This window comes from Mixophyes fleayi, chromosome 1, assembly GCF_038048845.1.
Source record: "Mixophyes fleayi isolate aMixFle1 chromosome 1, aMixFle1.hap1, whole genome shotgun sequence".
In the NCBI taxonomy this organism is placed as follows: domain Eukaryota; kingdom Metazoa; phylum Chordata; class Amphibia; order Anura; family Limnodynastidae; genus Mixophyes; species Mixophyes fleayi.
In genome coordinates this window covers 41,965,351-41,993,235 of record NC_134402.1, presented here as the reverse complement: position 1 = coordinate 41,993,235, position 27,885 = coordinate 41,965,351, and the positions used below count along the sequence as shown (strand labels likewise).

Here is a 27,885-nt window from a genome sequence, read left to right as displayed (position 1 = left end):
GTTGGGGTAATGATCACCTTACCACCAAAGTGGTTATTTTAACCATTAACATCCATGCAGGAGGAGAAAGGGAGCTGTATATATTTAATTTATTATTGCAACAGTTTAAGAAAGTGCTGGAGTGAAGAAGGAGTGTAAATAAAGATATTATATTTTGCCATATAGAGATGGTCTGGCGCCCAAATTATTGAAACATCTAATTTCACTGCACCACCAAACTACATCACCTGTGTCCCATAGGCTATAAAGAGTATAAAATTGTTGAGGCCAGTGGTTCGGGGAATGGGGGACCTGATTGAGCGGACGTGAAAACTGGGAAGGGTGAAATTGTAACGCAGGACCTGAGAAGAGCAATTTTACCAATAAGGAAAAGATTGTGAATTATACATCAGCCCCGTGGTGGTTATCACTTGGGGAGAATGGCAGAAGAAAGGAAAGTGAATTGGCTGGCAGAGGAAGGAGACGGCTGGCATACAGCTGTATATGCTCTTGGTACACAAATAAGTACATATATGTAAGTCAGCAAATGTATTGCTCCAGTGCATAGATGACTTACTTACTAGTAAAGTATAATATTATAGTAAAGATGCTGATACACAATGCAATTCTGTGTAGACCTATCTGGCTGCAAAGCTCTGTGGACCCGAAACCAACACCAACCCCAATCATCTACCAACATTGCTCCAAGCTTCAAATCTGCATTAAAAACATAGAAACCGATCAGATATTTGCTTTTATTACTTTACCTACATTGCACAGATGAAAGCTACTTTCTGATTGGTTGTTATGGTTTTAGCACAGACTTGCACCTTTGAGAAATGTTATTATATAACCCAATATTTTTTTCTTAAAGTTGAATTTTCTATGTTATATGTATCTAGAATTCTATTGGGGCTAGAACGTTGTGGTTGGGGAGACTGTAATAAGTGGCAGGCTGGCAACTGCCCCCTGGGCTGGTCCCATGGTGGACTACCTTGAAATGGGTCACTGGCCCACTTGCATTTTTTTCCTTTAAAATAGGCTGCTGATGAGTCTTGTTCCCCTGGCTGTAATTTGCCAGCCCTCCCCTGATTGTAATGTACCATATAAAAAATATCTCCTGGCCAAAACACCGGGTGGTCATTTTTTGCTTTCCTGGGATATTTAATAGTTCAATGTAAATGTAAGAGATATATAATAGGTCAATGTAAATGTAAGAGATATATTATAGGTAAATGTAAATCTAAGAGATATATGTGACGATTATGTAGTATATCTAACAACTAATTGTTAGATAGATAAGCATCCCTGAGGAGTTTTTTCATATGTATAGGCTGTAAACCATCTAGCCAAGCAGAACGAGCAGAGGTGAGAACTTAATGTCCTGTGAACATTCCAGAGCTCAGGACATCCATAGCTCACTTTGAAAGCCCTGTGACATTTGGGAGATCAATCTGTCCTTATTGACAGCTAAACTCCAAAAGTGGGGGGTGAAAGCTATGTGGAGAAAGGTTTAAAATCTTTTGTTTTAGACATTGCAGTGAGCATTTTCATGAGGGGGTCTATCAAGACTGAAATGGCACATATTTTTCAATTGTGTTCCCTCACACGCACCAAGTCTTAACTAAGTAATGATTTTATATTCTGAAACTTATTTGTGCAACATATTGTATGTCTTGTTATAATTTTTTTGCAACTAAGCCTTGGAAACATTTTTCAGATTAAATAAATTTTACTCACTCGCCAATTACCGCCCCATTTCTCTTCTCCCCTACGCCTCCAAACTCCTCGAGTGAATTGTTTACATTCGCCTCACCTGTCACCTCTCTGACTATTCCCTCCTTGACCCCCTCCAATCTGGCTTCCGCCCCCTCCACTCTACTGAAACCGCCATGACCAGTGTAACTAATGATCTCCTCTCTGCTAAATCCAAGGGTCACTTCTCCCTGCTTATCCTCCTGGACCTATCTGCAGCATTTGACACCGTAAACCACCACCTCCTCTTGCAGACCCTTCACTCTCTCTGCCTCTCTGGTTCTGTCCTTACTTGGTTCACCTCTTACTTCACCAACCGCTCTTTTTCAGTATCCATTTCCGGTTCATCCTCCCCCCCCCTCTGCCCTCCCAGTAGGAGTCCCTCAGGGATCTGTTCTTGGCCCTCTCACTCTACACTTCTTCTCTTGGTGCTCTCATAACCTCATTCGGCCTTCAGTATCACCTATACGCCGATGATATTCAACTTTACATCTCTTCTCCTGATCTTTCCCCTCCCTCCTCTCTCATGTATCTGACTGCCTCTCTGCCATCTCCTCTTGGATGTCCACACGTTTTCTCAAAATTAACATTGCTAAAACCGAACTCATTGTTTTCCCTCCAAGTCCTCATCCCATCTGGATCTCTCCATTACTGTTAACAACTCCACCATCTCCTCTGTTCCCCAACTCCGCTGCCTGGGCGTCACCCTCAACTCCTCCCTCTCTTTTGCCCCCCACATTCAATAGCTTGCCCAATCCTGTCGCTTTCAACTTCGTAATATCGCCCGCATCCGGCCCTTCCTTTCTCATGAAGCAACCAAAACCATTGTCCACGCGCTTTTCATCTCCCGGCTGGACTACTGTAACCTTCTCCTCACTGGCCTCTCCCGCTCTCGCCTCACCCCCTTCATTCTATACTCAATGCAGCTGCGAGGCTCATCTTCCTTTCCCGCCGCTCCTCTTCTGCCTCACCTCTCTGCCTTGCCCTTCACTGGCTCCCCTTCCCCTACCGTATCCTTTTCAAGCTTCTTACCCTCACCTACAAGGCCCTCTCCCACTCTCCTGCCCCCTATATCTCCAATCTCCTCTCCATCCACACTCCCGCCCGGTCCCTGCGTTCGACCAATGACCGTCGCCTCTCGTCCCGTCTGATCACCTCATCCCACTCCAGAATTCAAGACTTCTCCCGAGCTGCCCCCTGCATTGGAATGACCTCCCACGCTCCATCCGTCTGTCCCCTAACCTGTGCTCCTTCAAACGGGCACTCTAAACCCATCTCTTCCTTAAAGCCTACCAGCCTTCCACCTAACCCTATCTCCATGCTCGCTCCCATCCACCTGGTTCCACCTCTGTAGAGGTGTGCGCTTGCTCCCCCCCTCTTACTCCCTTTGTGCCGGCCGTCTGTTTCCCCTCCCTTTAGGATGTAAGCTCTTATGAGCAGGGCCCTTCTCCCTACTGTCTCTCTTCCTTCTCTTCTGCTTCTACTCCATTATATTTGCTTTGCCTGGAGCCTCTGAAGTTTTGGTACTACTTGTTTATTGTTCTGTACTGTTATTCCCTGTACTGTCCATTGTTTGTACTGTGTTCGGCGCTGCGGAAACCTTGTGGCGCCTTATAAATAAATAATAATAATAATAATCTAGCGTATTCTCTGTGATTCTTTGTGAACTTACGTAACCCAGGGAGGCTCAAGCTATATGTGTATGTGATTTAAGTGTGAAACATTAGTAAGTGGTTTTGGTGAACGTAAGGACACCATAATAAATCCTTTGTGGTGGCAGAAAAGATGTATTCATTGCTGAGTGACTAAGGTGACACCAGTCACGGCCAGCTGTTCAGATTGTTGTATCTGGAACACTCTGGGCGTTCGTGACAATATATAATAGGTCAATGTAAATGTAAGAGATATATAATAGGTAAATGTAAATGTAAGAGATACAGTCATGGCCAAAAAGTTTTGAGAATGACACAAGTATTGGTTTTCACAAAGTTTGCTGTTTCAGTGTTTTAGACCTTTTTGTCAGATGTTGCTATGGTATACTGAAGTACAATTACAAGCATTTCATAATTGTCAAAGGCTTTTATTGACAATTACATTAAGTTTATGCAAAGAGTCAATATTTACAGTGTTGACCCTTCTTTTTGAACACCAACATTATGTTGGATTAACACAATGAACTTGAACATTTGTGAATGCTAAATATAATATCTTTACTGCATTAAATATAGATTTATAGAAGTGAGCCCCTCAGCCACGGGACACTCAGTGCCATTCAGATGATGGAGCCATATCAGGATCAGCAGTGAATTCCTCATAGGACTCTATGAATATCTTCCTTCTGAGGATCTGCTGTCCTGTCAGCCTATCTTCCAGGAAGATATCTTCTTGAACATAGATGACTACATGTCTGTTGAGACCCCAGTCACTTTGATGTACGTATTCCTGGCATGTTGTGGGGCGATAGACACACAGGGTGGCCACAGGTCTCTCGGTATCATTAGATGTTTTAGCGTCATCTGTTCCCAAATCTTTGGGTTCTGTTTGTCTGTATGACAATTCCTTGGGGAAATTAAACACATAAGAAAAATATTGAAGGGAAAGATTTCTCTTAGTTACTATCAATGTTCACAAATAAATACATTTACCTTATCTCACTTAAAAGTGATAGATAGTATGGAAATATTTGGTCAACAATTATACTACATCAAATTGCAATAAAATGACATTGGGCCTGATTCATTAAGGATCTTAACTTGAGAAACTTCTTATTTCATTCTCCTGGACAAAACCATGTTACAATGCAAGGGGTGAAAATTATTATTCTGTTTTGCACATAAGTTAAATACTGACTGTTTTTTCATGCAGCACACAAATATCAACTTTAAATTTCAGTGTACAAATAAGCTATCAAGTATTTGTGTAAAGAAGGGCAACTAAAATGGTGCATGGTCTACAGCACAACACTTAGCCAGAAAGACTGAAAGATCTTAATATGTATAGTTGGTGGGCAGCATAGTGGCTTAGTGGTTAGCACTTCTGGCTCACAGCACTTGGGTCATGAGTTTGATTCCCTACCATGGCCTTAGTAGTGTGGAGTTTGTATGTTCTTCCCGTGTTTGCATGGGTTTCCTCTGGGTGCTCCAGTTTCCTCCCACACTCCAAAAACATACTAGTAGGTTAATTGGCTGCTATTACATTGCCCTTAGTCTCTCTCGGTCTGTGTGTATGTAAATTAGGGGATTTAGATTGTAAACTCCAATGGGGCAGGGACTGATGAGAATAAATTCTCTGTACAGCGCTGTGGAATTAGTGGCGCTATCTATATAAATAAACAGATGATGAAGATGATGATGATGATGATGAAAGGAAGAGAAGTATTAGAACAAGAGGACATGCGCTGACACTGGAGGGAAGTAGGTTAAGAGGAAATTAGAGGAAAAACTACTTCACAGAAAGGGTAGTGGATAAGGGGATTAGCCTCCCATCAGAGGTGGTAGAGGCTAATACAGTAGAGCAGTTTAAACAGTTGGAGTTCCCATATTATTAATTGAATCCTGAAACGGCATTAAAAGTCTATAATTTTTGAAAGTGACCCCATACTCCTGAGCTTTCCACATCCACATATTTTAATATTTCGCTTTTAAGGCTTTTAATCATCATTAATAAAATTTATTTTTCAATGTGTGTGTTTATTATTTCATATCCAAGACAGCAGGCAGAGTTATAGGTTTAATAGAAAATCCTTTTCTCCATTTTCATACTTTTGGGTTGATTTATTAGCTATGTATATAGGGTGTGCCTCTTACAGTTAGTATTCTTTCTTCTTTTTCTTATACAATCTTTGTAGAGAGGGCAAAGCAGGACGTTGGGAATATTTTATCTATCACTGATGAACTGGGTATGGAGAAGTCGTATATTAGAATACCTTAGAGGAAACTGAACGTCTTTGTGTTAAATTTGAAAAATTGATGCTACTATAAAGTATAGTATATTCTCCCCCACAAGTAAATATTACAACATTTTAATTATTGACATAAAAGTTGGCATCAATGTCAGATGATTAAATATTAATTTGTGATTTCATAGATGCTTGTGGCAAAACCAGGCAATTAAAATTGGAAAAAAAAGTGATATACTAAATGTCAATCAAATAAAAAACAATACTATGTAAAATATAACAAAAACTCAGGGAAATAATCTGGGGCCTGATTCATTAAGGATCTTAACTTGAGAAACTTCTTATTTCAGTCTCCTAGACAAAGCCATGTTACAATGCAAGGGGTGCAAATTAGTATTCTGTTTTGCACATAAGTTAAATACTGACTGTTTCTTAATGTAGCACACAAATACTTGATAGCTTATTTGTACACTGACATTTAAAGTTGATATTTGTGTGCTACATGGAAAAACAGTCAGTATTTAACTTATGTGCAAAACAGAATGCTAATTTGCACCCCTTGCATTGTAACATGGTTTTGTCCAGGAGACTGAAATAAGAAGTTTCTCAAGTTAAGATCTTTAATGAATCAGGCCCCTGGACCTGATCCGTCACTCTAAGTGCTTTCATGTCGAAACAATGTTTTATTTTACCACCAAATTTTGATTGGGGAGTTTTGGGGAACTGTAACTCAGTATATTGTGTTGAAAAATATTTAGATGTAATAACTGAGGAGGAAAATACTATTTTGAAAAGAAATGTAAATAACTACCACCCAAATAGTTTTATTATTTACATAGCATTTAATGGGGAAAATTACATTTAATCCCACATTTAAACTAGGTGGTTAAAAAATTCTCAAAACTTACTTAAAGGCCTGTAATAGGCTAGTTAATAATTAGATAAAACTAGGAAATACGTTGTTCCTGGATAAATGAACATTTGAAAAAAAAATTGGTGGTAGAAATAGAGCATAATAAAATAAAAAGGTATGAAGATTGGGTTCATTTCAAAACAAATTAAATGTAAAAGGTCAATTAGGTCCACAAGAAAAATTAAACATGACAGAACTAAATGTGAGTCAACCCATTATCCTAAACAATGTTGGAATTGAATAAAAGAACTGGAAAATCCTTTAAGGGTCAAGTATCGTATGAAACGTATAACAATAAGGGTGAGCTCCTTGACCCAAAGTAAACAATTGAGTTGTTAAATATTTCTTAAAGTTGCCTGATATTACTAACCCAGCCGGTTTACAAGGCACAGTAATACCAGTGACACTGCCCTCTTTCTCTAATTATAAAAATATAAAACAGTTTTGGAAATTAGGCAGGAGATCTTAAAATCACACTTGCAATATAAATAAATAATTTGGTATGGACAATATTGAAATGAAATCCATTTTAAAGATGTAGTTGAAGCCTTATCACATGGTGTTCAGCCAGTTGTATACTTATTTGACATTCTAAATTGACCAGGTACCTAAACTGTTTTAGGGTAGGTTACTCCACTTGCAGGACACTTGTGGACTTGATTTAGTGGTCTTGGATAATGCAGAGTCCACGAGCACAGTGCTTGTTGACCGTCTAAAGCCTTCAAAAGGGTTAATTACCATTTACAGGACAGGTTGCAGACGATTAGTATATATTGTTTTCATTGAAATCATACTTGAATAACAAAAAAAAACCAGCAAGTATAAATAAATGGATATTTTTTTTAAAGTAGGTAGTAGGTATTTATATCCATTCTGGGGCCAATATATTACCAACCAAAACAAACAATACACAAATCAGGCTGTATGCAATGGTTTTAGTATCTTTCAGATCTCAAAATGAAATGTTGGGTAAATTACAAATACATTTTGAAATTCAACAGGACTAGTATTCCAGCTCTAAATTGGTGATAAATAAAAATAAATCAGGTCATATTTTAGAGTAAAAACAAAACAAAGAGTGATAAAAAAAAAAAATAGAGATAGATACCTTTAATGAGAAATGGTGAAAATTAACAACTATGGCTCAATATAAATTAGGTATTTGATTATATAGTTTTCATTTCATATTAACAACACAATAAAAAAAGAATACCAATAAAATAGGGGAACTCTGCAGATCGTTGAAGATATTAAACTTATAAAGCAATTAATAGGTCAAGCACAACTAAACAGATTAGTCACATCATAAAATCAATTGGCAGAATTTGTTCTAGACTGCAGCTATAATATTCACCATTGTATTTTGTACAAGGACTTAAACTAGAATAGTTTATCAGTACAATACAAAGTAATAAATGGGATAATAGATGGAAACATGAAATTATCTCCTGTTAGCAAATCCTGTATCCATATCGGCTACAGTATGTACAGCTCCGTTTCTCCAAAAACCAACAAAACATTTTGATACTAGTGGTTCAGGCTGCAAACATTAGAAAATAACATAACCTATCGCTATTTAAATTAGGATTGAACATTGTATTTTATGATGAATGTACTTTTTTTCTGAAATGCTGCTCAGTTTCTGATTTACTTAACACTTCTTTCTCCCTCTCGGATCATCACCTTATTAGCTACTCGCTCATCCCCTGTTCTTTACCCTCCCCTGTGTCAAACTCTCCCAAGCCTCCTCACAACCGTAGAAATATCAACTCTATTGATCTTCAACAGTTTTCCACCTCTCTTCAACACCTTCTCTACCCAATTTCTACATTCTCCTCCCCTGATAGGGCAGTACTCCCTTTTCCCTAGAACTGCCCTTGATCAAGTGGCTCCAACGACTCTCCATACTCCGTGTAGACTTCCTTGCCAACCCTGGCACACTAAAGTAACACAAACCCTACAAAAACTTTCTCGTAAAGCAAAACGTCACTGGCGTAAATCTTGTACCTCTAATGATTTCATCACATATACTGGTATCTACCACTCCTATAGATATGCTCTGTACACTGAAAAACAAACATACTTCCAATCTCTCATCTATGCTCAGGCTTCTAACCCCAAACACCTTTTTAACACATTCCTCAATCCTCCCACCCCAAACCCTCCAACTACCATTAGTGCCCAGGATCTTGCTTCCTATTTCAAGGACAAAATAGATAAGATCAGACTTGAAATGGTATCATCTCCCTCGACAAGCAATCAGCTCAATTTCTTTGTAACACCCTATGACACTCTCTCTTCATTTGATCCCACAAATGAAGAGGAAGTTTCTACTCTATTCTCATCTTCCTACTCTACCTCCTATCCTCTTGATCCCATGCCCTGACAAATTAGTAGGTTCCTGTCTTCTGTGCTCATTCCACCTCTAACTAAAATCTGTATTCTCTCTCTCTGATCCAAACTCTCTCTCAAATTACCGCCCCATCTTTCAGCTCCCATACCCCTCCAAGCTCCTAGAGAGAATTGCCTACACTCGCCTCACACACTTTCTTACAGCAAAAAACCTACTGGATCCTCTTCAGTCAGGCTTTCGCTCTCAACACTCCACAGAGACTGCGCTGACCAAGCTTGTCAAAGATTTGATCACAGCAAAAACTGAAAGCCATTTCTCTCTTCTAATTCTTCTGTATCTCTCTGCTGCATTTAACACTGTTGACCACTCTCTCTTCATACAAATGCTACAATCCCTAGGTCTTGAAGGCGCTGTCCTATCCTGGTTCTCATCATACCTATCTAATCGCTCTTTCCGTGTTAATTTCTCCAGATCCACCTCTACTCCTCTTCCTTTATCAGTTGGAGTACCACAAGGCTCAGTCCTAGGTCCTCTGCTATTTTCTTTCTACACCACTTCTCTTGAAAAAACGAATAAGCTCCTTTGCATTTCAGTATCATCTCTATGCGGATGATACAGAAATCTATCTATCCTCTCCTGATCTCTCGTGTTATTGACTGTATTTCTGCCATTTCATCTTGGATGTCTTCTCGCCAACTCAAACTCAATCTTTCAAAAACTGAATTAATAATATTCCCACCCAAAAACAGAAGTTTCCTGCCTGACATTTCTATTTCTGTTGATAACATGACCATTAATCCCACCCCGCAAGCTCGCTGCCTAGGTGTAATCCTTGACTCACAACTATCGTTTATTCCCCACATCCAGTATATATCTAAATCATGTTACATACATCAAAGAACATTTCTAGAATATGCACATATCTCACAAAAGACACTGAAAAAAACCTTAATTCATGCACTCATCATCTCCCGCATCGACTATTGCAATTTCCTCCTTACTGGTCTTCCCAAAATCAGACCTGAACCCCTACAATCAATTTTGCATGCAACGGTTAGATTGATTTTCCTTGCAAACCGTTCTTCCTCTGCTGAGCCATTCTCTTAGTCTCTGCATTGGTTGCCTGTTTTTTTCAGCAAATTAAGTGTAAATTCTTGTTCTAACACACAAGGCAGTTAACAAAATTGCACCAACATACATCTCCTCACTTGTCTCAAAATATCTCCCAACTCGACACCTCCGTTCTACACAAGATCTGCGTCTCTCTTCCACTCTCATTACATCCTACCATTGCCGGTTGCAGGACTTTTTTTTCGGGCTGCACCCACTTTATCGAATTCCCTCCCTCGCACAGTATGTATTACCCAGTTTTGTTTTATTAATGTTTGCTCACAATAGTAAAGTGCTACAGAATTTGCTGGTGCTATATAAATAAATGATGATGATGAAGATGATGTACTGCTGGAAAATGTTTTCGATTTTGTTCAGTTTGAAACTTTCCACCAAGTAGAATGTTACAATTTGTAGTTGTTTAAGTAGTTTGTATTTCTGTGTGTCATCTCGAATGTCACCTATTTCTGATACAGAACTTACAACTTAAATTTGTTTATCTAAACAAACATTTTTAGTACGTCTACTACTATTGCTAGAACGAATTGTCATTGCAACTCTATTTATAGACTCTGCGGAATACAAAATTTACAAATACAGTACAGAATTGTAAAGCAAAGTGGAACTTGGCGATTCTATCTATGGAATTTTAAACTTTTGCCTGTTCTCTCACCTCTAGTCTAGAATATACTATATATTCCCCTGTGCTTGGCACAAGGAAACCAAGACAAACAACATGGGTTAATGTTCCTTTAAAGAGAATCAGTTTGTTTCTCTGTTCATATTATATGTTTTGAAAACTAAATTATTATCCTGTCTAATAATGTGTATCCAATTTTTTTAAGCTATGTGATAATTCAAGGCAACGACAAGATGAATCAGGTGAGAAATACCATATTTTAATTGCTTATATTATGTAAATTATACCAGGTATTTGACTATTTTTTACCTTTCGAAATCCAAATAATTTCAAAGTTTTTTATTTCTTTTTTTTATCTCTAAGAAACACTGAGCAATTTGAAATGCTTAGTAACAAAACTTTGAAACCAAGATATTAATAATCATTTGCATAAAATAAAATATTGAATAAATTGTAATATCAGTTTGAATGGAGCCCTATTTGCTTGCAATGCCATCTAGTGTTTATTTCCATTAATAAACATTAACATGGGACTAGCTTCACATTAAAAGTTCTAACCTGTTTTCTCAGCAATGACTGTGAAGTCAAATATAATATGTTTTTTTAGCAATTTTAACAGTAGAAACATTTTTAAGGTGCATTTGACTAGAGTCTGAGTATGTTATTATATTAAATGTTCATCTCCTACTCATTGGAGATATCCTCAGTTTTCAAATGTTAGTGATACAACAGTCTGTAGTTAATTAGATTATGGGAACGCTCACAGCAACAGGAGATACTTGTGTTGATCTTGTGGGAGGAAGTGACATGCATGTGATTAGATGTGATTAGATGTGATAGACGTGCATCTCCATTGCATGTGATATTCCTTTAGTGACTTTACAATGCAAACCAACATATATCTGATGATTCTACAGTTTTAACCCCAAAATCTTTATTGATTTATGTGAGGATACCACCCTTAGCTGGGATGGCAGTTACTCTCTGTGGGATTCAACTCACTCAGGTAGACCAGAATATATCAGAAATAAGGCTTTATTACAACAGCACAACACCACCACCAAGATGTTCACAAGATACAGGGTAAATGGTAGCATGTTTCCTCCAGCAGCCTCTTGCAGTCAGCACTACAAATTAATAATCTCAATCTCTTTCAGAGTCTTATCCTCCCGTAATATTACCACTACCTATTAGCTGGACAGTTACGAGTCGCTCAGCCTGGGTTACTGGCTCATACAGACCATATCCCTTTAGGGTTTCGTCCAGCGGCACTGCAATACCTACCCAGAGTCCTTTTTGCTCTCTTGGCATTCCACTCTCCTTATATTCTTGGCTGTCTACACAGGGGAATAGGGTCAAATGTCTCAATCCTCCCCCTTACAGCAGGGGTCTACCAGTGGATACTTTAACTTTTAGACATACTGTCTTTGTTACCTTGATTATACAATGTAATGGCTTGAATCAGTTAGCTATTTGGCTGAATACACTAAACAAAGGGTTACAATATAACATCAAGGAATGACACTTCACACTTGCGTGAAACAACAAGACATTTAACACATTGTATCTGCCACATTACCCAATCTGAGTCTGTGGTACATTTTGATACAATATTGATACATGTTAGTACATTTCCCAATGCTATTTCAGCCAGTATATTACTGTGCAGGCACATTGCATATCATCTAGAAGTTCTAACCTAATTACCTCTCAGATTACCTGTTGACCTAGCTAATTAACTTGGGCTGCCAGATAGCTATGTCAAGCCACTCACTCAGACATTGTACTGATTACAAACTAGATCTAAGACATACTCCATGACAATGAATATTTGAGACAAATGATAATTACCTTAGCTAACACAAGCAACATGACTTCTGCTGTCCCGTTATTTTCACACAATATGTCAATATTCTTTACATTTCTAATACAGTATTGCAGGTAATAGCAAGGGCAAAATGTACCTAATAACATGAACTAATAATACACAAAATACACCGATGCTCTGGTGTATATAATTAGACTGGGCCAAGGATTAATTGAAAAGTACAGTAAACTGTGAGAAATGGGTGAGGAATAAAAAGTTCTCAGTCCAGTAGCACCCCGTTTCCTCACAACTAAATAATGCAGACTCCAGATTTCTGGTGAATTTACAATTAGTATTATTATTCTTATTATCATTGATTTGTAAGGTGCAACAGTGCTCCACAGTGTCTGACAGTGGGCAAAACAGGACATACTTATAAGAGGGACTTACACGGTAGACAAAATAAATGCAGACATGAAAACAAAGGGTAGTAAAAACCTTGCTCAAGAGAGAGCTTACATTCTAATTGGAAAAGTAAACATGGCTCAGAATGGAGTTTTGGACAGTTGTGAGGGTGCATTAGTGTGAATAGTATCAGTGGGAGTAGGGTAAGCTCTAATAAAGAGATGGATTTTCAAAGAGCTTTTAAAGATCCGAAGGCTGTGGGAGTGTCTGATTGGACGTGATAGGGAATTCCATAAATGGGTAGCACCACAAGAGAAGTCTTGTAGGTGGGAGTGAGAAGAGGTAAGGCTCAGATCATAGGTAGATCTAAGAGTGGGAGAGGGAGAATGTTTTGAAATAAGATTTGAGATGTATGAAGGTGTGATGTTGTTTTGAGTTGAATTCTGGAAGACATAGAGAGCCAATGTAGGGATTTGCAAAGTGGAGCGGTAGATGTGGAAGATCAGTCTTGCTGCAGCATTTAAGATGGATTGTGAAAGATGGGTGAGGGGAATGCTGCATATCTGGTGAGATGAAGGTATGAGTGCAGGTATTTTATCTTCGGTTACTGGAGTGAATGAACTGAGGGTGGATTGGGTAGTGTAGGAGAAGGTTGATGTGATGTACAGGATATGGCATGAAGAAATCTTTTCAAATTGTGTCAATTTTGTCTTTGAACTAAGTACCAAAATCATGGGTTGTGAGGTAGGAAGAGGCGGAGGTACAGGTGGGTATAGAGCAAGTTGTAGGTGAAAAAGGGGGCAATGGGGGTCAGAAGAATGGGTGGGTATTAGATAAATATGCTGCTTGGCAAGTGAAAAGGTAGTGTTGTATGATGGAGAGATGAATTTAGTAAGGGAAGTAGGCATAGGAGTGAGATTTTCTCTAGTTGTGCTTAGAAATTCTGGAGCAATTTTGCAGGTAGCAGGTCTGTTTGATGTGCCATGGTTAAGGTTTGGATTATCAGAGACTATATGAGGTGACTGGTGCTCTGTCTTGTCTAGGGTTGAATTGAGTGTTTTATTGTAGAATGACAGTCTAATCAGGGTAGTCATAGGATAGAGTTAAAATGTTAGTGAAAGAGAGAAGTGGATCAAGAGTATTTAGGTGTTGCTGTGTGTGTGGATTTGGATGTAGGGGGAACCTGAGGCTAAAGGAAAGTTGATTGTGTTCGGTCGAATGAGAAGGCCAAAGTGGAGAAATTAGAGATAAAGCAGAAACGGGAGAAGACAAAGTCAAGGAAGTGTCCATCAAAGTGGGTGGAGGATGAAGTCCACTGGGAGAGGAGGAAAGTTAAGGAGGAAGTAAGTGAGAGACCTTTTGTGGCAGCAGAGACTGTGGGTTTGTCGATGGGAATGCTGATATCATTTTAGTATGGGAGTAGGCAGGTCAAAGGATATGAAATAAGTGAGCCAGGCAGCAAAGTTGTCTAGGAAATAGGAAACTGAGAGGTAGCGTTCCAGGGTTATGACTTGGAAGGTGCAGTATAGAGAAGGTAGGATACCTACTCATTCACCTTGTCTGTTTCTGGGTCTGGGAATGTGGCTGAGTGAGAGTTCCCTGAAAGAGAGAGCTGCAGGGGATGTAGTGTCAGAGGAGGTGAGCCAGGATTCTGTGTGTTGAGTGATTTTGAGAAGAATGGATTGTGGGTGGATGCGATTATTATCCTGCAATACATCCCATTGGTCTATCAGATTTTCTCCCAGCCTTCAATACTTTGAGCTTCCTTATTCTATAGCTACTGTAATTACTTTTAGTAGACACGTCACTACCATTCTTTACCACTGTATATAACACCTTTTATTTACTTATCTGTTGTACTTCTCTTGGACATCATATGATAATGTCTGCCCCTGGAGCATTTCAATTCTGTGCTTCAATTCAGATGAATGGAAGAACCATTTACAGCTCCGGCACATTTGACAATCAATATCCTAATTTGTTTATACATGGCCAGACAATTCATCAAATTGTGCAGCTATTTTGTTTGTACACCTGCCCTCGATTCTTTGCAGATCAAAAGCTTTATAAATTAGAGCCCTTATAAATGTTGTACTAAGTCATGTTCCTGTATAAAAAACAATGCATGTTTGCTATATATACCTGATGTAGATATCACTGTAAATATTAGAGATGGTCACTGACCCCGTGTTTTGGTTTTGGATTCGGTTTTGGATCTGGATTACCGTCGTGTTTTGGTTTTGGTTTTGGTTTTGCAAAACCGCCATTGCGTGCTTTGGTTTTGTTTTTGGTTTTGTTTTGCTATTTTGTTGGAAAATCAATGTTTTTGGGCCTAAAATAACCCAATTTAGTGCTCCAACTGTTTTAGAGATAAGTAATCTAATTGTAGAGGTAATAAATCATCCAAAAAACAGTTTAACTGTTCGTTGGTAGGCCTTCATTTATTCTACACACAAAACAGATTGTCTTCCTCTCCATCTATGTATATTGGCAATGCAGCCATCGTCTTTGGATGTATATTACACCCTAAACTTATAGTTAAATATGTAAAGAAATGGAAAAAGGCAGTTTGCTTTCTGTCTCTATAAGCCCCCCTCCACTTGTTGAAAAAATCAAAAATTCAGCCGTTATAGACTGTACAATATTAATTGAAATGGACAAAGCCAGTTTGGTTTCTGCCTCTATAGGCCCCCCTCCACTTGTCGAAAATACAAAAAAATTCAGCCGTTATAGACTGTACAATATTAATTTAAATGGAGAAAGCCAGATATGACTTTTGACAGCCAGAAATATTTATGCACAATTATGGGGGACACCCCAAAAGCACTGAGGAGTGCTAAAAATTAGTTGGTAGATACTGCTGACAGATATGACTTTTGACAGCCAGAAATATTTATGCACAATTATGGGGGACACCCCAAAAGCACTGAGGAGTGCTAAAAATTATTTGGTAGATACTGCTGACAGATATGACTTTTGACAGCCAGAAATATTTATGCACAATTATGGGGGACACCCCAAAAGCACTGAGGAGTGCTAAAAATTATTCTGTAGATACTGCTGACAGATATGACTTTTGACAGCCAGAAATATTTATGCACAATTATGGGGGACACCCCAAAAGCACTGAGGAGTGCTAAAAATTAGTTGGTAGATACTGCTGACAGATATGACTTTTGACAACCAGAAATATTTATGCACAATTATGGGGGACACAACAAATGCACTGAGGAGTGCTAAAAATTAGTTGGTAGATATTGCTGACAGATATGACTTTTGACAGCCAGAAATATTTATGCACAATTATGGGGGACACCCCAAAAGCACTGAGGAGTGCTAAAAATTAGTTGGTAGATACTGCTGACAGATATGACTTTTGACAGCCAGAAATATTTATGCACAATTATGGGGGACACCCCAAAAGCACTGGGGAGTGCCAAATATTAACAAAAAATAATAAACCTCTATCCTCCTCTCTTCTCTAGCGATTTTTGTTAGTGCAATTGCAAGAAGAATATTGGATTCTCTGTCCCTGCTCTAATCAGCCTGTGACTACTCCCTGCTCTCTCCCTCTGTCAAATGGCGATGGCTTGCTGTGGAGGCATGTATTTATAATGTTGAAGTATCGCGAGAACCGAGCCCCGAGATCCGAGGACGTCACAATGATGTTCGGCCTCGATTTGGATTCAGCTCGGTACTCGGATACCCAAAGTTCGGGTGGGTTCGGTTCTCGGGGAACCGAACCCGCCCATCTCTAGTAAATATGCACACAACACATGCAACAAGCTAGAGAGGGCAAGTATAATTTATTTATTTCAATCAAAAGGATGTTGCAAAATGCAATTCAGATTTGCAGTAGAATTATTTTTTATGTTTTCCCAAAATTTCCTCCATTCACCTATGCAGAAAGGGTCCTTACACTTTTTTTTTGCAAAACATCCCACTCCATTTGATGTAGATGAGAACACGATTAAAGCATCATGATAATGGACTTATGCCCAACTAGTCAATCTATCTAGTGTTTGGTGAAGGCTCTGCCAAGGAGTGTAGTCAAATAGAAATTTCTGTTTTCAACATTCACCCCAGTAAAAACCTTAGCTTTGCTGCAGAAATAACTCCTTACTGTTACAATAGGAGGCGACTCATGAGGCTGAGAAAACAATAGTAAAGGTGCTTTAGGTAACACTGTAATTCTCAAGAAAAATGCTTACGTGAGATCGACATACTGTAAATTCCAATCTTTTCACAATCATTCACAACAATGCATTTCATATTTCAACAACATCACATCAGCATTTTTCATGTGTTGAGTAGGAGTAAAATATATAAAGAGAAAAATACAAGATGCAACATTTTATTAAGCTTGTGAGCTCATTGGTTAGCACCAGCACAACACAGAGCAATGTATTTTAACAGTAATTCAGTTAACTCGTGGAAGTAACCAGTATTACAAATGCATTGCTGTAAACAAGACTTTGGGCCTGATTCATTAAGGTACTTAAATTAAGAAGTTTCTTATTTAAGTCTCTTAGACAAAACCATGTTACAATACAAGGGGTGAAAATGAGTTTTCTGTTTTGCACATAAGTTAAACACTGACTGTCGGGCCCCCTGGGGACTGCTGTGCCCTAGGCAAGTGCCTAGGTTGCCTAGCGGTAAACCCGGCCCTGAGGGGAGGTGATGTGTGACGGCAAAGCGGGGCATGGTGTGGCGAATCACGTCATTTTGGCCCGTCCGCACAACGCAACTTGCCATTTTGCTGCGTGGTCAAAATAATGCGATTAAGTGTAAATGGAGACACGGATGCGAGAGAATGACCTGCTCTCCCGGGACTCTGGAAGACCTACCAGGAATCTAGGAGTCTTCTGGACATTCTAGGAGAGTAGGATTTTAAACAAGTGTTACTTGCTATAACAATCAAATCTGACAATAGTGCAGGAAGGAGCTGGGGCCGCAGCTGAAGGCTCGGAGGGCTGCATCCCAAGCTCACTATTGTTGAAATCAGTTTATTTGCTTCCACTGATTAATAAAGCCTTTAATTTAACAAACAAACAAAAAAAAAGCAAAGATTTTTTTCTAAGCATAATTGACAATGTTTACCAGTGTGTAATCTCTGATCTCTCATGTTTTAGGTCCTTTGATAATGTTAGCCATGGATGATATTTTTTTCTTACACAATTTGTTTAATATAAATGGTGTTCTAATTATGTTTGTTAGTGATTGCTTTAACATGGAACGATTAGTAATACATTGGTTTGCTCTATTGTAAAATTACCAATAATTCTTTGTGCGAAAAGAACTGTTATACTCAAGCTATATATATTTCCAGTGCCATCTAGTGTTCATATCCAGCAACACACCTCTCCAACACATTTCAAACACTAAATGGTGGCAGTGATACTGCTTTGTACGAAGGGTCACAGCATTGCCTCTATGATAAATCAATACTGTCAGTTTTTTGCACATTAAATCTGCAGGAGAACTGATACCCCAGATCAGCGGTATTCAGCCTGTAGGCTCCTAGATGGGATGCAGACATTTATGTTTTGTGTACATTATAATATATATTCTATTATCATCTCTATTTGGGGTTCCAGACTAATGGCAGACTGACATTAAAGGGTAGATTTATGAAGTTTTCTAAAAAAAAAAATAGAAGAGGGGAGGTGTTGCATAGCAACCAATTAGATTCTAGATAGACCAGAGCAGGGGGGATTCTTCTGCACACGCGTGATACGGAGCATGCGTCCAATGCATATGCGTGGCTCAGAAGTGGCCTCATCTCTACTCTTTTGATGAGCCCTCTCACCTCCTGGCAGTGGACCCCAAAACCGCCACACTCTCTAAATCTATTTTTACCGCCCTGGTGAGTATTATTGCCCTATAGTACCCTGTATTTAGTGAGCTGTGGGCTCTGGTGCAGGGAAGCGGGGAGGAGGGAACCGAGTCCCACAGCTCACTAGTTCCCCGTGCAGCAGGCCCTATTATATCCATGGGCCCCACTGCACCACACCTGCTGCACCAATGGTAGTTCTGCCACTGCCTGTATTTTTTTTTTATTTTTTTTAAAGTTAATTTGACTGGAAAAACACTTTCTATTACTAAATCTCTTACTTTTTAGTTTTTGGGGGTTTTTTTTCTGAACATTTAATCATCAGCAACTACACTAAGTCAAGCAATATTATTATCAACTATTTATAAAGTGTGTTACCAGATAGCTGGCTGATAATGACATATACACCAACAACCTTACTTTTATCAAATGACAAGTAATAGAGAGGGCCCTGATTGTTATTTAAAAAACTACGATTGGTTAGGCATGATAATAATAGAGGAATAAGAGATAACATAGCCCCTTTATTAGCGAGTACAATTTAAAAACTGAATTACCAACTAGAAATATAGGATAAAAAGAGAGGGATAAGTAAGGAGGAAGCTTTCTAAAGTTATCCACACATGCAGTGATTTTATGAATATATAAGAGCCTATTTATCAAACTTAAATCCTCCGTTAAATCCCCAAAAATGATTAACCGCAGCATTGTTATTTTAGATTATTGCATATATCTGCTGCTTCGCATCTCTCTTCGTTTTACTGAGCAGTCACCATAACAGTGCTGAAGTTGGCGTACATTAACATCATTGAAAACTTTCACTGAAGACAGCTCTGCTCCGAAGAGCAGAGCTGCACAGAGCATGTGCGGAGGGATCATGTGATCCCTCGCTGTCACATGAGTCACGGTCACACTACAATGGCTCTCTGTGCGCATGTCGATACTTTCAATCGGTGCAGGCGCACCAGGAATTTAAGGAAGATGCCGTGAAGACCCTTCTCTTCGCACTGAAGAGGCTGCGAGAAGGTAAGTGAAAAACTTCACAGTTGAACATAACTGCTGTCATAAAGATTGAACTATCTTTTATATTTATTAATAAATATAAAAGATAGTTCAATCTTTATGAATGCGATGAGGATTGAAACTTCTTTCATATTAAGCAGTGCTTCTTAAATATGCCCCATAGAGTGATAAATCTCATCAATTTAAATCTTTACAATGAAGATAGTTCCCACAAAAGGATAACTGCAAGATTGCATGGAGAGAAATATTGTAACATGGTGAATATTGGTGACTGTAAGTACTAACTTTGTAAAGTATATAAGGAACCTGTTATCTACACAACGTGAGCCACGTTTTACAGCATACAAAATGGCCTAGGTGCCGTGCAAAATCCTCTTTGGAGCGCTCCTAAAAAATGGACGTAAGTGTGACAAGTTTTATATAAATCACATATTTATATGGACTTAAGTTTCAGCTGTAAATGAGCCGCACAATAATTAATATATGATAGGTACATAAAAGTCTTACATTACATATTATAAGCTTACTATCACTTTTACTGTGAATCACTGTTAAATAATTCGTTCCTACTAACACGGAGCTGACTGCCCCTCCTCAGATGCACTTCCCCACCCCTCCGTGATGAACCCAGAGGTGTAAAGTATGTGGCACGGTGACTTGGCATTGCCGTGCCTCCATGGCTGGTTGTAGACGCACCCCCTGCGGTGGGGGTAGTTCTTACACTGACTGGTGGGGGGGTTCATTAGTTTGGGGTTTATTCTTGTTCAATGTCCCATAGGAGATGTTTTTCTGCTCCATTCTCATCTAAGGCACCAGAACGAAGCCCGGATAGAAGGAAATCACAGGGTGACCGCTCATCTCCCTACACCCTAAAACGATATAAATACTATAATAGCTAAAACTATAATCCACACTATAGTATTTAAATAATGGACAACACAAAAAATAAAGTGCTAATCTCTGTATTTGTTCTCAAACAATCATTTACAGCACATAGCTATAAAGTGAACAATTAGCATAAATTCTAAATTAGAGATTTTATTCCCCCCACAAATAAGTACTGTAACACTGCTAACATAAGCAAGTTTGGCCGTGAAATAACAACCTTCAACTATTTTAAGCACTGTGTCGTGGAAATTGCCTATACAAACATCTATCATGTTACAGTTTTAGATATAATCTGTTCAATGATTGATTTTTCAGCCTTGCAAACGAAATTTTTTTTAGCTCTTTGCTGCCATCTCATGGAACTGCCGGCAGCTACACTGAGGCAAAGTTGGCTAAGCAGAAATGCCCATCTAAAATGTTATTGAGACATAACATTACCTGAAAGAGCAATAATAATAATAATAATAATAATAACATTAAATATCCAGATCTTAATACATTATTATGGTATTACCATGCTTTGCTTGCCTATCATCTTCTTTTATTGTTTTTATATTTTACTTTAATATTTGCATAGATTTTAGCAATGCTGACATAGATATCTGTGTTTTGGTAACTGAATGTGTTGTATATTACTTGATGTATTAAATACTTCACTTCCAAAACAAAATTAAATTTGCAAGCTGACTTATGATTTTGTTTTTTGTTTTTTCCCATTAACAAAAATAAATATACGTTGTGACATTGTGGGAATATATAGCTATTAAACATTGTCAAAGCATAACAAAAACTTGATTATTCACATACAAATAAAGTGCAGATTCTGCATAAATAACCAGAAATGTATCTCTTAAAATAGTGTTTGCGATATAAAAATAGAAGGGGAACAAGTAGGGAAACTTCTGTGCTCTTACTGAAAGTTTGATGGGGGTAAGGTAAGAGCTAAAAGAGCATAGAAGAAAGGGGAAATAGAAATTCTAAAGATGTTGAGGTCACCTGGCCTTCATCATCATCATCATCATCAGCTATTTATATAGCGCCACTAACAGGGCCGGACTGGGACTAAAAATCAGCCCTGGCATTTCAAGCATACAGGCCCATCTCTGTTGATGAGCAGGACAAAACTGTGTGCTGCTGCACAGCAGTGGCGCCGCCAGGGGCGTGCCCACATTATGTTGAGGGCATGGTCAACATGGGGCATTGATACATACATTATAAGAAAACATTACATTTATCAGGCCCTGCCTATCATACCACCCCCCACCCCAGATACACATTACAACACCCCCAGCCCACTGCACTTATCTATGCTTCTGATGCTGCTGACATCCAGCAGGGTAGGAACTTCCTGTAGAGTGAGCAGGGAAGCACTTAGTCTCACAAGATTAATAAATCTCATGAGACTTAGAGTTCCCTCGGCTTTCTCTGCAGGCTGTGTCCTATCCAGGAACTGGGAGTAGCTATCCGCTCCCTCCTGCTAACCAGAGCTGGATTAAGGCTCGGGAGGCCCTAGGCACTTAAGACAGGGGGACTACTATGATGTAATATGGTTATTAGACACATTTTCAACAAATACACAGGCAATACTGTGAGCACTACTATTAGGTGCACACAGTTCTGCCTTCACAAGCAGTACAATGTGAAGCAGTACATACCTCCCAACTGTCCTTGTAGTCAGACCAAATCCTGACTAAGCGGGACAGTCACCCACCAAATTCAGGACAGTTGGCAGAATGTCCTGGTCTCTCTTACCTGTCTTGTCATTGTCTCCACTTGTGGCCGCTGGTGTCTTTAGATCAGTTGCTGCTTGTCTGGATCCTGGAATGTTGGGGGCCCTATTTGGAGAAAAAAAAATGGTTACATAAAATTTAGAAAACTCCAACCAGCAGCGGTGTTAAATCAATATAACACCCACGCTTTAAAACTAGGCCTTACTCCAGCCCCAACATTAAAATGATAGTATTCACATTTGATAAATACATCTATTTCCCTCCAACTAGCCTTGACATTAAATAGTTTATACATTTTATAAAAAGACCTATTTCCCTACAACCAGCCCCAACATAAAATTAATAGTATTCCCATTTAATAAATAAATCGATTTCCCTCCCTCCAAACAACCCCAGCAAGAAATTAAATAGCATTTATATTTAATAAAAATAAACATTTCCCACAACCATCTCAGGCATTTAATAATACATAATTTCATTTAATAAATATACCTAATTTTCCCCAAACAGCCCCACATTCACTTAATAGCACACATTAGTCATATACTGTCCCCCACACACATTATAGTCATATACTGTCCCCCACACACATTACAGTCATATACTGTCCCCCACACACATTATAGTCATATACTATCCCCCCACACACATTATAGTCATATACTGTCCCCCGACACACATTACAGTCATATACTGTTCCCCCACACACATTACAGTCATATACTGTCCCCAAACACACATTATAGTCATATACTGTCCCCCACACACATTACAGTCATATACTGTCCCCAAACACACATTATAGTCATATACTGTCCCCCACACACATTATAGTCATATACTGTCTCCCACACAGATTAGCCCATTTTTTATTTTCCCCCTTCTACAGCCATTGCCCCCATACAGAAATTTTCACCCCTAATTCCCCTGCAGCCATTGTCACACCCCCCCCTTCCCCCTGCAGCCATTGTCACACTCCCCCCCTTCCCCCTGCAGACATTGTCACACACCCCCCCCTTCCCCCTGCAGACATTGTCACATTCCCACCCTTCCCCTGCAGCCATTGTCACACCCCCCCCCTTCCCCCTGCAGCCATTGTCACACACCCCCCCTTCCCCTGCAGCCATTGTCAATCACTTCCTCCGTGTATTTTTACTCATTCCCCTCCCTTGCAGTACCTGTCCTTATCCCCCGGACATACCAACTCACCTCAACAACCCCGCGCGCTCAACAGACTGACGGCTCCTAGGCAGCTGCGTGACGTCATGACGTCACATCGCGCAGCCGCGCGGAAGTTAAAAAAAAAAAAAAAAGAAGAAGAAGAAGCTGCGGGACATGAATCGCAGGGACCGGACCGGCCCATACAGCCATCGGCCCTTCTGTTAAATGCCAGAAGTGCCAGATGGCCAGTCCGGCCCTGGCCACTAATTCTGCAGCTCTGTACAGAGAACTCACTCACATCAGTCACTGCCCCATTGGAGCTTACAGTCTAAATTCCCTAAAATACACAAATGCAGACCAAGACAGACTAAGGTCAATTTGAAAGCAGCCAATTAACCTACCAGTATGTTTTTGGAGTGGGTGAGGAAACCGAAGCAACTGGAGGAAACCAACGCAAACACGTGGAGAGCATACAAACTCAACACAGACAAGGCCATGTTCAGAAATTGAACTCATGACCCAAGTCATGAGGCAGAAGTGCTAACCACTAAGCCACCGTGCTGCCCTTGAAGGTTTTGACCCTCGCTTAATATTATAAAGATTTTTATAATAACTTTCCAAAAACTTATTTATCTTTCTAGAGTCATAATGTGTATTCCACTTTCATACTCTGTATTGTTTAGGAAGCTCTACCCATCTCCAGCTCATTGGCCAGTAGAGTATCTGACATTACTTTGTTCATTAAATCTTTGGTTTAACGATAATATATTTCTCTGTTTCAGCCATTAAAACTCTTTGAGTTCTTCTATAAGTGCTACTGTTTATACAGACATTTAGAAAGCGTTTGCTCAAATGTCCATATTTGACTACATAATGAGTTAATTAAATTCTCTGTTTGTGTTTCGAATGGGCGGCGAAACTAATTATTTTGCATCGTGCAACAGCTTTTTGAGCCTTCCATACTGTGGACACCGAAATATCCAGTTTTAATTTAATCACAAAATAGTCTTTAGCATGATTTAACCTCAGTTTAAAGTGAGGCAGTTTTAAAAGGGTTTCAGAGGGATGTTATCAATTAGTATCAAAGTTTGAATGAATGTACCATGCCCCAGAATTAAATCACTTCTTAACTAACTTTGGTGCAGATTGGAATAAAAGACATAACATTTAGCGGTTGGGTACTGTGTATGCCAAGTGTCTGAGAGTCTGGAATCTTTCATGTGCTTAGATTCTAGGGGCAACAAATGTGAGTGTGGTGGAGCTGACCTGTCTAATTCATGTACTATCACTGGGTTAAAATGTACATAAAATCAGAACAGCCCCCGCTATTGCTTTTCAACAGTTGCAAGGACCTTCTTAAGAAGTAAAGCTTGACCTGTATTAGGAGCAAATATATTTACTGGAGTGACTTCTTGTAGCTTCGACCCACCAAGAGTATATATCTATGCTTCATGTCCTGCTTAGAAGTGGAAATATCAATGGTAAGCAACGTTCTCAACATAATGGCCACCATTGTACTCGGAGTTATGGGCATATAAATACAATATAGGGAATATTTTATAAGCCAATGAAGGTTGTATAATGATGCAAAAAAATGTAGCTTGCAAAAAGAAAAAAAAAATGATACCCCCCCCTTTAATTTATGAATAGTTGTAGCGCTAGGTTGTAGAAGTGGACGACGTACTGTTGTAGGATGAAGACAATATCTCTATGTGGGAAGATGTAAGAGTTAATGGAATTCAGAGGAACAGAGAAGTAGGTTTTGGAGGTCAGATCCTCCCAATAGAAAATATAGGGATGAGAAAGGGCTACCTGTAAAGAGCCCTAGCGAGAGGGAAACAATGTGTTTGTTAAATTGGGATAGTGAATAAGGACTCAAGTGTGGTATTGATTAAATACAAAAACACTGACGACAAACTGTTTAAATCCTCCTTGAAATGCAGTGTTGTGATAAGGAGAGTTGAAGCAAAATATAAAATGAAACCAGAGAATATCCTTATATGCATATTTGTGGTATAACATTGTCTATACACTATCTATGGCCCAGGATGCTAAGCTAAGCAAATACTTATAAACTGTGAAGACTAACCCAAATGGGGTAAAATGATAAAAATCGAGTACCCATGATCTTAAGCCCCCTCTGAATTTCAAATGTATACAGAGGAAAATGGAACACAAATTAAACTTTAGTATTACAATTGTTAGATTAGTTAACTCTTAGTTAGGACATTTAAGCTCAACACCATATATACTTATAGGCAGCAGATGAATTCGTCCAGCAGTCCAAAGCAGACCTCCCAATATTGAGTTAAAATGACCTTAGTTACCAAAAGGTGATCTTGTATGAATATAGTTCAAGTGTTGGAGTTCCACAATGCCTCTTTATCCAATTCTGTGGATTCCACTTTTTGTTTTCAGACCCAATTCCCCTAAGGAATTCAGCCTCATACTGAACAGGCTAGGGTTCATGACAGGGGTGGCCCCATGCTACGGGTTTCCCATCACCAGCCTGTCATGGCCTAGTGCTGGTAGTGTTTTTTTGGGGAGGGACCCCATGCTGTTTGTCCCCCCTCCCACCCCGTTTTGCCACTACCACCCTAGGCTGTGAACGCTGGTCGTATTGTTGTGTAGTCTAAACCTGTATTTATTGCCCTGCGGAACCCTTGTGGTGCCTTATAAGTAAAAGATATTATTAATAATAATAATAATAATAATAATAATAATAATACTTTGTTTATACTAACGCATTTCTGCTTATATGGGACTAATGGGTTAAAAGATACTGCAATGAAAACATAATAAAGCTTTTCCTGTTTATGTCCTGCAACAAAAGAAGACAGCATTGTTGGCTGTATAATTAGAATATATTAAATTTTTCTGCAAAAGTTTTCTTTTCGTTAATGATATGTATTTATGGCTTGCAACATTGAGTGCAATGTATTCTTGAAAATATAAAAACATTGATTACACTGTTATGCATTTTCATAATCCATGCATCATCTACCCCACTGTCTGATATAGAAAGTATTCAAATACTAGTCATATTAGGGAACACATTTTCATATACTGAACGATTTTTTTCATGCACAATTAAAAATGTAATTAAGTTTTTAGCAACAGTTTCATTAGATAGAGAGAGACAATACTATCTTTAAATTGCTAACTTTAAATTTACTGACAGTCCGTAAAAAATAAGTTATATTTTTGCCATCACTAAAAATATGACATTTTTCAGGCACTACTTAATTACCCACAGACACTACCTAAGTGTGTTACCCCTGTGTTTTTGTGACTAAATAGTTGTGAATCCTTTATTCATCATCATCATTTATATAGCGCCACTAATTCCGCAGCGCTGTACAGAGATCTCATTCACATCAGTCCCTGCCCCATTGGAGCTTACAGTCTAAATTTCCTAACATACACAGATAGACAGACTAGGGTCAATTTGATAGCAGCCAATTAACCTACCAGTATGTTTTTGGAGTGTGGGAAGAAACCGGAGCACCCGGAGGAAACCCACGCAGAACATACAAACTCTGCACCGATAAGGCCATGGACGGGAATTGAACTCATGACCCCAGTGCTGTGAGGCATAAGTGCTAACCACTACGCCACCGTGCTGCCTTAATTATTGTCTTTTAATTAATACATTCAGAAAAGATTTGTGGTTGTCAGTATTTTTTTTTTTTTAAATTGTGAGCAAAGTGAATTTTCAAAGATCTGTAACCTTGCATGCAACATACAAACATTATTATACAGAGCTACCATTGCCAGGACTGATTCACCTAACAATAGCGTGCAAATCCATTTAACTGGGTTTGGTTTGAGAGAATGAAAACTACTCATAACATTAGATGTTATCATTAGTGAGGAAATATCATGTCTTATTAGCTCAAATGAGTTTCCTATTCCAAATAGATCCTTACTCCAAAATGAAAAAACAAACAAACTGAACGTATAATTATGTTTCAAATAGAGAACCGCTTAGACAGCACAATCTTCCCACACTAGTTTGACAAGAGCTTCACGGCACTACTCTACTACAGGAGGTGGAACAGTGCATCGCCAAAGGCCAGCCGGGGGTCTCGACTTGAGCATGCATGGTCTGGCACATGCACCATCAGAAGATTGGGCTGCTAGTGCATCAGCTGGGTGAAGGGTCATTAGGCAGGGAGCACCAGCCTCAGAGCGGGAGGGTGACCATGCACTGTTGGGACCCCCACCATCAGGCCTCGTAATAGATGCACCCACAATAGTTCCACCACTGAGTTGCTCCTTCCAGTAAGGCTTACTTAGCCCAACCACTGAGTGACCACATATGTGTTAGACTTGACTATACAAATAAATTCATGGAGATTGTTATTTTTCAATATTAAAGAAAGGTCTT

The 27,885-nt window shown here is 39.1% G+C and overlaps 1 protein-coding gene across 1 annotated transcript in view; it reads left to right on the top strand.

Moving 5' to 3' along the window:
• Positions 1 to 27,885, top strand: part of CLNK (cytokine dependent hematopoietic cell linker) — a 158,716-nt gene that overhangs the window by 24,587 nt on the left and 106,244 nt on the right. The window contains exon 3 of the mRNA XM_075188878.1: positions 10,854 to 10,890. Coding sequence (XP_075044979.1) covers positions 10,882 to 10,890 — 9 coding nt within the window. The 5' untranslated portion in view covers positions 10,854 to 10,881. The remainder of the gene's footprint in view (positions 1 to 10,853; positions 10,891 to 27,885) is intronic.